At 34.3% G+C, this 11,057-nt stretch overlaps 1 protein-coding gene across 2 annotated transcripts; it reads right to left on the bottom strand.

Annotated features, from left to right (window-relative positions):
• Positions 1-711: 711 nt before the first annotated feature.
• LOC149903139 (organic cation transporter protein-like) lies at positions 712-9,512 on the bottom strand. 2 transcript variants are annotated; one of them, XM_090109419.1, is made up of 8 exons: positions 9,454-9,512; positions 6,899-7,094; positions 3,957-4,176; positions 3,209-3,464; positions 2,592-2,911; positions 1,983-2,277; positions 1,249-1,430; positions 712-877 (listed from the first exon to the last, which is right to left on the bottom strand). In XM_090109419.1, the coding sequence occupies exons 1-8, from the start codon at positions 9,479-9,481 to the stop codon at positions 719-721; spliced, it is 1,656 nt and encodes a 551-aa protein (XP_089965545.1). In that variant the 5' UTR covers positions 9,482-9,512; the 3' UTR covers positions 712-718. The 2 variants fall into 2 exon arrangements, with proteins under 2 accessions (XP_089965545.1, XP_089965546.1); XM_090109420.1 differs by having other exon boundaries at positions 6,899-7,121; positions 9,454-9,511.
• Between the last annotated feature and the right edge of the window lie 1,545 nt (positions 9,513-11,057).

The raw sequence follows: 11,057 nt of genomic DNA, 5'->3' as shown, positions 1-11,057 counted from the left end.
ATCCATAACCATTAAAAATTCATTATAAGTTTGTTTGTTTACTATACGGAGGCTGAATTTATGTCATATATAATTTTGAGGGATTTCTTATATATATAATATATATATTATTTCATCTTTTATAATTACACTGAAGCCTGAAGGATATTGTTTTATGATTCACACTTCTCAAGGTTCGTTTAAAAATATAATAAAAATAAACAACATATAAAGAACAGAACCCACACTCCACAGGCCACATAAAATAAAATAATTATGCCACATTATGCTAATGCTGCTCTGCGTCATTGTCCACATTTTGTGAAAGATATCGTTTATCTATTATATTATTATGTATTATTTGTAATTGATTAACTTTTAATCTTTAAAATAAGAATTAATTAGATTATGGATAGTAATCTTATCGATTAAAATATTTTTAATTGCTTTTGCTTTAGCCCATTTCGATTTATCAGATTCTATAGATTTTGTAATCGTTTCTCGGAGTATTGGGTTGATTTTAAGATAATTGATCAAAAAATTCCTTTTTTACATAATAAATAAAAAAAAATTGCAGGAATATTTATTTCATTAAAATGTATTCTTTTCTTTCTTAGTCATATGAAATCGACCTATAAGATATTTTCACTTGATAAAATATAATAAATTGAGATCTCTAACATGATAAACATCCTTAATAACATTAATTATAGAGAGAAGTTTTATCTACGTAATAAAATCAGCTAGAAGCATCTACAGGCTTCCCAAGAGCCTCAGCTTCTTCTAAAGTATCAGGTAACTTGGTGCCGAGGGTCTCCGGCTGCGTGAGGACCAAGATGCCAGAGAGGAGGCCCATTGCCGCGAACATGGTTGATGGAATGCCGTACCAATAGTCAGCCTGGGAGAAGAACAAGAGATATAAGGCTAACTATACGCATACGAGTTGATTGTCCAGACTTCGTTGGTTTAAATCCAATGTGAAATATAACATTTGTTACTCGGAAATAATGTAGTAGGTAGGTGAAAGTATTTAAAAAATCGGTCGAGTAGTTTGTAGTTTTACTTTTTTTAATATTAATGTAGATATTTAGGTTTAAGGCCTTCCTTTATATTTCTAATTTCAAAATTCCACTCATTCACGCAGTTAATGCATATACGACGAGCTCAGAGGTTTGATTACCTATATTAGTTCAGGTGAACAAAAAAAGTCTCGGTCTGCAAAGTATTCACTTACTAGGAAAAATCGCTTAGAGGAACAAACAAACTTACAAGCACAGGCGTCAACGGGGCAGTAATAGACCCAATCCTGCCAATCATAGAGGAGAAGCCTAGCAAACTGTGGCGGAACTCGGTCGGGTACAGCTCAGAGGTGAACAGGTACAGGGAGGTAAACACCGCAGAGATGAAGAACTTGCCAGCAAGGAACACGATCAGGCGGACCACGGTGAGATCTGGAAGTTGGAATAAACGATTGGCAAGGAAGGATATAAAGATTTTCATATTTAGTTTTATAATATTCAAATGTATAATGAGAATATTTTAAAGAATAGATAATTCGATTCAATTCTCAGGATATTAAGATTTTCGCAAATATTTCAAACCATACGAAAGGTATCCCACTCTGCAGGGGTAAACGTTTTACAAAGTACCAAATTAACTTAATTACTTTAATGACTACTGTAATTAAAAAAAAAATTCTCAAGACGTACTTAGCAAGAGTATGGTCTTTAGAAAATTGAACTAGTATTTGTAAGCGAAAAGCATTGTTAAGTAATCACAATAATCCTGCGCACGACAATTTCAATTACACGCAGTGATTATGTGCTCGATTTAATCATTAGGAGTAATAAAATATAATTTAAAAATATGAAACACAACCTTGAAATTTCATCCTAATCGTTAAGCATTGCATGTATAATTGAGATCAAAAATGTAGTTCTTTTTAGTAAATGCACAATTTTTGTAACATCATTTAGCTTAAACTTTTTATAAACATAAATTACCTGTCGGAATGAAAACGAAGGCAAGATTACATAAAGCGCAGAATATGAATCCAACGCTCAGAGTTGGTTTTCTTCCAGCCTTGTTCAAGATAAATGCAGCGGTATAGTATCCAGGTATTTCGATAGCCGCAGTAAGGATAAAGTTGAGATGCATCGTATCAGATAGACTCGTGGAGTTGATGGACAGACCATAGTACACAAAGGTAGTTGTGATCCACCAAATAGGAGTGGTACACACACGCCTTAGGAGCACTGGGGATCGGAATATCGTCTTTATTAGGCTGCGTTGCTCTGCCTGAAAAATACAGATATTGTTAAATGAGATATTTTTAGATGCGCTTTAGTAAGAAAGGATCAGCTCAAAATAAATATAGCTTTATCTTCGTTTATTAAAAGATATGTCTCTATCTTTATATATCTTCTTTTATTTAGAAATATAGATAAGTATATCTATAAATAAATGAAGACATTTATTTATTTATAGATATAAAATAAAGATAATATAGGTATTTTATTGGATATTTACTTAGAAAGCCTGATATCACGGTTTCATTTATTTCAGTCTGTTTTATCAACCTCTAAATACTCACACACTTTAACAAAACTAACCTTTGGTTCTTCCCTTTGTGGATTCATCAGAGCCAGCATGGACTTTTCACTAACTTGTTTCTTATTCACCTTCGCCACATTTTCCAAGTTCTGTTTAGCTTCTTCAAATCTGTTTTGAGATAGGAGCCACCTCACGCTCTCTGAGAGGATCCAGTAGTAAGAGATGAGGAGGAACACAGGTACGTGTAAGGCTATGATCATTTGTCTCCACGGCTGGACGGCCCAGGCCACTCCGCCGAGGATCACTTGGCCCACTGCGAACATTGAGGAGCAGGTTGCACTGGCCACCACACGCCATTTCGGTCCAACAAGTTCCGCAGCTGGAACATAAAATTATACTTTTTAAGTCGTCGATATTTCTATCATGAATAGTGAAACTAATGAATACATGAATCGCAGTTTAAAAATACCTCTTGATGTGTTTTAGCATCATACGATGCCTACACAAAAAGTCGTTAACCGCTGTCTGTCTGTGTATGTACACAGATATACATAAATATGTATTTTTGCTTTGATTTTAACAGATAGAGAAAGTTTTTAGTATATAATTGGTTATGTTTTAGGCAATGCGGTAAAAGTGACGGACGGAAATCTAATAAGATATAAAAGGCACTTACCGAAAATATAAGCCGAGCTGAATATACCAGCTCCCAAAGTGGTTTGAAGGATCTGCAGCACCAAATACATAACGTAGTTAACAGAGAAGGCTCTGATGAGACCGATTAGAGCGGTGTTGAAGAGGCTGATGGCCAGAGCCACGCGGCGACCGAAGCGATCTGAGATGTAGCCAGTTATAGGTAGTACTAGCAATGTGCCGACACTGTTGAGTGTGCCCGCTAGAGCTCGCAGCCATTCTTGACAACCGAGGTTAAACTAGAAAATTAAAAATCAGTTTAGTGCGAGTCGAACTTGCGACGATGAATACCTAATTAGCACCCTTATTGTTATTGTTTTGATCGCAATATTTGGTACCGTTTTACCCTTTTCAATTTTTTACCCTTTGAACCCTTCTATTGTAGGTATATGTAACTTACTTATTGTATAATATTTTGAAGGAGAAAGAATATGATTTGATTGATAATTGATATAATATGTTTAAATAATTGTATGTACTATTAAAGAGCATATCGAATCCGATTGTTTTACTTATCTCTCCTAACGTCCACCGTAGATATAAGAGGAGTAGAACATAATAAATTATCTATACATTTTGATACATTTTTTTTGGCTGTTTTCATGTCTTTGAAATATAAAAACAAAACAAAGAATTATAGATAAGAAAATAAACCGAAACTGATAAGTTTTTGATCATTAAATATACACAGTTAAAACTACCGAAATATTGCAAAAGGAATAGATACTCACATCATAAACAACTGAATTATCTCTCGCATATACAAATTCTTCACAATCAAGCGTTTGTGATTGGTTGAACAGGTTTGCAGGGCAATAGTTCAGACTACCAGAGCCCACATTACTCGAAGCATACCGTTCGCAGCTGCTCCCATCGGGAATGGCATTGGATAACCAGCTCGGTTCAAAGAGATCGCTTTTGGATGTTTCTCCACATTCCTGTATACGGCATCTATAAGCAGTTTTTGAAGTGAAACTTCTTTATCGGGGTTGGAAAAAAATTTAGTGTAACATTTTTTCGTTACGCGTGACATTTTTCCGTTACGCGCCATCGTTTTCTTATCCCTACCACGCGTGATTCGACGTATTTCTGTAAAGTTGCATATAGTAAAATATTTTTTGAAAAATAAGGTCATAAAGAAGTTTCACTTCTTACGTGTGTACACGCACACATTTTTATTATTTCTTATTATTCATTTCCATAATACCAGAAGGGTCCCAATCTTTTGGAAGGCTTAAGTGGGGACACAGGTCCAAAAAAACATAGGCTGTTTTGAGAATTGAATGTGTTGTTTAGTTTATTGACCATCTATTCTCGTAGGTAAATAATTGGAATAAAGGGCGTGGTTCCAATTTTGTATGGCCGTAAGACAACAATGTAACGGTACAAAGAAACATACACTTTAATAATCGAATATACCTAATCCTATCAGCGATCCAAAGCGCAATAAAAAGCTCTTGAAATAATTATCTATCATTCAAGGGTGAAGGCATAGTCGCAAAATTCAATTTACACAAATTGGAAACAACAAGGTCTCATAAAACATTAATTTATTTATTTTTAAATTTCGGGAGCCAAAAAAGGTCTTTTTTTAAGATTAAAAAAAATCTGCGTGTTTTATGATTGCCGTGATAATATGACTCATTGACTATATCTCTTGGTGAGTATATAGGTAATATAACATTATAATACATATAAAGATTAAATTTTATCGTCTTAGGTATGCGAAATTTATCAGAAAAGAAATATATCACATTTATTTAACAGCAAACAATAATATAGTTAATGCGGAAATGATTATATGCAAATGAAACATAATGTAATCCAACCTGCTTTATAAGATTACTAGTATATCGTATAATAATATATCAATAAAAATATAATATATTGTATAATAATTGTAACATTGCGCGCAATAATACTTAAACTCTTCGTACGAACACGTGAAACAGTCGAAACAAAATTAAAAATATCATTTTTTGGAGAAATTATTGTTTAAATGATTTAAAGCAAGTTTTTAATTATATGAACAAACTTGAAATTTTGTAGTTGTTGTATCCGACATCATAATAATTGCCAAATATAAAAAGATTCAATCAACGGTGCATTTAGATCAAACGAGCGAATGCTCTACCCCCACTATGTCACATTCTTTTAGTGTAAACAGACAATGCAATGTACTGAACAACACTGAATGCGAGTTTTCGTTTACACCAAGATTTCGAAAGAATCTTTTTTTTTTTTTTGTGGTGTCTCTCAATGTTAGCCAGAAGGGCTTCTACATTTTAACGCGGACGCGGGGGTGAACTGAAGGTTCACCCTGGTAGCGACATGCACAAGGGCGTCCCCCCTTGACGGGGACCACGAACCTCGGCTTGAGCAGTCGCTTGAGTGGAGGAGGCCAGAAGGGCCCTAATCGGACGGGGACTTTTGGAGACTAACAGAAAAAACAAATATATAGGAACAAAGCAGTCCAAAGCAATTTTCATGAATATGAAGGATTTAACCTGCGTTTTTAGCTTTAAGCGCACACACGGTGAAGATACTATAATATTTTATCTTAAGATACGGTAATATTTTATATTATAGTATCTTAAGGTATCCGGTATCAGCGTTCTGACCATCATTTTTCTCTTTGTCATTGCGTACTAAGACACCTGTAGAACCGCCATCCTGTTACAACTGACCCGAAATTTTGTGGGTCATTTGTAACAGGATGGCGGTTCTACAGGGGTCTTAGTACGCAATGACAAAAAGAAAAATGATGGTCAGAACGCTGATACCGGATACCTTAAGATACTGTAATATTTTATAGTAGAGAATCTTAACATAAAATATTATAGTAGCTTCACCGTGTTTGACGCGCTTTACTATTGCAATGCTTTGAACTGTTGAATCTTGTGACGAAACCGTCACAGACACATGGCCTACCATTAAACTTCTTTAGGCGAGTAAAATTGTAAGGTCGCGTCATGGAAATACCGTCACGTCATGGAGTAGGCGACGATTTCGATGTGTTACAAGACACGTACAGATACGGCGGCGGCCTTTGTTTCTATCAATCAACTAATAAAAGTAGTTTGGTATAATATTATGCAAAATTAATAATTCAAAACCACTGGTATTGGCTTTACTATTGGCTTAACTTGCGTATACACTATGCGGGTAGCCGCATTGCGGGTAGCCGTCCGGCTGACCGCAAGCACAATTATGTACGTAATATTCATTTCTATGCGCACTGAGAGTCCCATAAATAATTTGTACATAATTCCTAACATCATACAGAAATATAAGTCTTATTCAAAAGTACCTAATATACAGAATTCCTAGCATTCAAACCATTATCACTACAATCACTACATAGTATAAAAGAAAGTCGCTTTCTCTGTCCCTATGTCCCTATATGCTTAAATCTTTAAAACTACGCAACGGATTTTGATGCGGTTTTTTTTAATAGATAGAGTGATTCAAGAGGAAGGTTTCAGTATATAATTTACTATGTTTTAGACAAAGCGGACGAAGCCGCGGGCGGAAAGCTAGTTATTATTATTTGAAAGCATTTCCTATAAAATCTTAAAATTAGGTCATAATGACATCAATATTTAATATCTTTGTAACTTGTAACTTGATGTCAAATAAATGTACTCCCTTGCACAACACCCAATTAACTTACCGATGAGGAACAGCAGCAGCCGAGAAGATATATTCGCTGAAGAATGCAGAGGAAGCTATTGCCAAGCTGACGAGGCACATATTCCGTAGCTGATACCATCCGAACTGGCCCAGCTCGTTCACCAGGATATAGTCCAGGTCTATCACAGGCGCATTGGCCTTAGACTCTCGTTTAGACTCCGACATCTCTAACCACTCTGCGTCAACCAAAGTAAGTCAACCGACTGTTAAAGAGATTGCCGTAATATCTGTTAACTCTTTTATTGTTCTATGATCGAATTGTATTTGATAAGTTTTATGGCTGATATATGGACGATAATATGCCCAAATAACATATTATTGGCATGATAAACCATGAGAGACGCAATGTGCTGACTGTTTCGATAATTTAATTGAGGAAATTCATACAAAAACATGTATTTGTAATCCTCCATAAAATATTGTGTCGCTGTTTCAATTTAGGTATAAGTAGATAGATACTACATCAAAGTATCACTTATTTTTTATACAGGGTGTCCCAAAAAGTAGTGATGAACGAAAGCTGGGAGGTAGAGGACTAAGAGGGCTATCCGAATCACCCCCATGTGTGTTATGCGATTTTTCGTATTTTCGGAGTTATTACATTTTTTTCAATTTTTCATCTATCGCTGAGTACGATGAGATTTTTATTTATTGTGACGTGAATTATTGCGGTAGATGCTTGATTTTTTTTGTGTGCTAAGCTGAAAGATAGGCCAATTCAGTATGTAACATTTACTATCGTTAGATCTTAGAATGGAATAAAAAAAAGAATTAAATGCCAAGAAAGATAAAATTACCCAGTATGTTCATAACTTCAAGGGCCCATAAAAAAATGAAATCACATGAAAAAGGTTTTCCATTTGGCTTTTAAAAACTTGCTCTATCGATCAGGTAGCTACCCTAAAAATTTCATTTTATTATTCTGAAGGCTTCAATCGAAAAATTGAAATCTAAATGTGGTAAGTGCAAAATTTTTATTAACATGATGATCATTAAAACCAATAAATAGGTGTTTAATACCAGAATTTTTTTTAAATAGCCCCGCTGTTGCTCAATGCAAGTGCGACATCACCGTAAAAAGTTGTCTTTTAAATGTCTGAATGCTTTTTTATCATTTTTAATGGTTTCTTCTGCTACTATGAATTTCCGGGTTATTTCGTCCAAATTGTGGCATTCTCTCAAGAAGCCGAGGTCTTTTTAGTATCCCCATTAAAACAAATCAATGGGGTTTAGGTCGATGGACCGTGGAGGCCAGGCTTTAAAGCAGGCATCACCGGCGCATGCGCAGGCTGCAACGACCAATCCATCTTTCAGGGTATTTTTGCCCTTTAGCCTGGCCTCCATGGTCTTCGGACATAAACCCTATTGAATTTTTTCCGTGGGGATACTACAAAGACGAGAGACTGCCACAATTTGGACGAAATAACCCGGAAATTCATAGTAGCAGAAGAAACCATTAAAAATGATAAAAGAGCATTCAGACATTAAAAAGACAACTTTTTACTGTGATGTCGCACTTGCATTGAGCAACAGCGGGGCTATTTTAGAAAAATTCTGGTAATTTAACACATATTTATTGGTTTTAATGATCATCGTGTTAATAAAAATTTTCCACTTACCACATTTAGATTTCAATTTTTCGATTGAAGCCTTCAGAATAATAAAATGAAATTTTTAGGGTAGCTACCTGATTAATAGAGCAAGTTTTTAAAAGCCAAATGGAAAACCTTTTTTATGTGATTTCATTTTTTTATGGGCCTTTGAAGTTATGAACATACTGAATAATTTTTTCTTTCTTGGCATTTACTTAATTCTTTTTTTTATTCCATTCGAAGATCTAACGATAGTAAATGTTACCATACTGAATTGGCCTATCTTTCAGCTTAGCACACAAAAAAAAACAAGCATCTAGCGCAATAATTCACGTCACCATAAATAAAAATCTCATCGTACTCAGCGATAGATGAAAAATTGAAAAAAATGTAATAACTCCGAAAATACGAAAAATCGCATAACACACATGGGGGTGATTCGGATAGCCCTCTAAGTCCTCTACCTCCCAGCTTCAGTATATCACTACTTTTTGGGACACCCTGTAGAAGAGCTTTCCAAATTAACGATACTATTTTTGTCTTCCTAATACCTATTTTCCTTTGGTGCTAAAAAATGTTAAACCTCCTGTTTGAAACACCTCTTATGTAAATAATAATATATCCGTAGTGATTTTGTTCATCGGTTGTTATGTTAAACTTAGTCCCTAAAATTTTTAATTTTAGGACAAATTGAAAATTCAATTAGGTAGGTACTTCTTTAGTCTATCACTTTCACTAGTTCAAATAAAAAGAATTAATCATTTTAGGTTTTGGTCAAACAAACATACAAAATACAAATCAATCATAACTAGTATGATCACTCAAATACTCTTACAAATTTCAATGATATAGTTAATCGTCTAATAACGGGATTTACAAACTTTATCAAGATAAAACTAGAAACGATATTGCTTTTAAATACATTAATGAATAGTTATCTTACCTTTATGATTAGGATATAAAACCCACATTCAATAAATTCAACAAAACAGAGATACAAAATAATGTTAATTAATCTTGCTTAATTCATTCAACACTTCTTCCATCCGGGGAATTTTCCTTAATATCTGAGACTATAGCCACCCCCGTGGCTTCACTCCTGTTGGCCGTAGCGTGATGATATATATAACATATAGCCTTCCTCGTTAAATAAGCTATCTAACACCGAAACAATTTTTCAAATCGGACCAGTAGTTCCCGAGATTAGCGCGTTCAAACAAACAAACTCTTCAGCTTTATAATATTAGTATAGATATAACACAATTAAATCTAAAGAAATTTATTTAAACTATTTACTAGAAATGCTAAAGCTTTGTCAGTTGTTAACTATAATTTAATTACAAATGAATGTCTAGACTAGTTTGTGTCTAGTTAAACAAACATTTTATCATTTTGTGTCAATTCATTTCCAATATTTGTTGTAGTATTAAGTAATCTTCTATGTGCGACGTTAGTTTTGTAGAGTGTTATTTATACAAGAAATTTCCTAGACATTAATTATCACTTTCACCAAGGTATTAATAACATTAATTTATTATGGGTAGGTATAGTACCTACTCCCTGAATTAGTTCGAAAATTCTTCTAGGAAGGCTCCGTTCATTGTATTTATTCAGTTAGTATTGTATCTAATGCCACGTATTTCAACTGAAAAAGGGAGTTACTCATTGCTTGCTAAGATTTTTGAACTTTTCTATGTCGAAAAAGCAGACGTCACAACTGAGACGATTCTATAGTTATTCAAGAGTCCATATTGTTCTGACCATCATTTTTCTTTTTGTCATTGCATACTAAGACCCCTGTAGAACCGCCAAACCAATCCTGTTACCAATAGTGGGACCCACAAAATTTCGGGTCAGTTGTTCTATGATGGTATATGTTGTTCAGATGGCGGTTCTACAGGGGGGTTCTACATCTTCACCGTGTGTGACGCGCTTATTTGTTAACGCGGCATAACTACGGCCACCCTTCATCGCCTTAATATGCATTTTGTAATTCCTTGAACGCAGTTGCAGCGTTGCATTTTTGTTTAGCGATAAGTATATTAGTTAAAGTATTCATTCTGGATGTAGAGAGCACCTATTAAAGACGTTTAAATTAAATCTTGTCTTTTTAAAAAGCGTCCTTCGGTCCGTCGAAATTTGAGTATCTAGTATATCTGGTGGTAATACATATTATGAATTTGAAGCGTTTGATTTCTCTATTATAATATTTGGAAAGAGCTGTAAATAAAACAATAAATATGTGTGTGTTAGATAGCTCATTTATGGAGGAATCCTAGAAGCCTTACTAGAAGCTATATAAAATCGCTTTGAACAATAGAAGTGGAACATCAATTAACGATATTTAAAAAAATAATCTCTTTCGGGACAGAGAAAGTTGCTTTACCATCATGACATTAGTCTAATTATTACCAATACGAAAGTCAATACGAAATATTATCAATAAGATGGATCTCAGAAATCCTATGTCTAGACATAATTATTGATATCAATCAAATTTATCAAAATGAGTCGATTGAGAATATACGAAATCTTGATTACAAAATT

This window comes from Colias eurytheme, chromosome 14 (genome assembly GCF_061535395.1).
Source record: "Colias eurytheme isolate Ceu_HAF_F1 chromosome 14, ilColEury1 Martin Lab GWU primary, whole genome shotgun sequence".
NCBI lineage: Eukaryota > Metazoa > Arthropoda > Insecta > Lepidoptera > Pieridae > Colias > Colias eurytheme.
The sequence above is the reverse complement of the archived record's forward strand: the minus strand, read 5'-3'. Positions and strand labels throughout refer to the sequence as shown.

Excerpts from the sequence above, each read along its gene's own strand:
- LOC149903139 (XM_090109419.1), bottom strand. The coding sequence starts at position 9,481 with ATGTGGGTTTTATATCCTAATCATAAAG. Across the intron at positions 1,431-1,982 it reads CTTCGTTTTCATTCCGACAG|ATCTCACCGTGGTCCGCCTG; the intron begins GTAATTTATGTT and ends TCCAACTTCCAG. Across the intron at positions 878-1,248 it reads CCCCGTTGACGCCTGTGCTT|GCTGACTATTGGTACGGCAT; the intron begins GTAAGTTTGTTT and ends TTCTTCTCCCAG.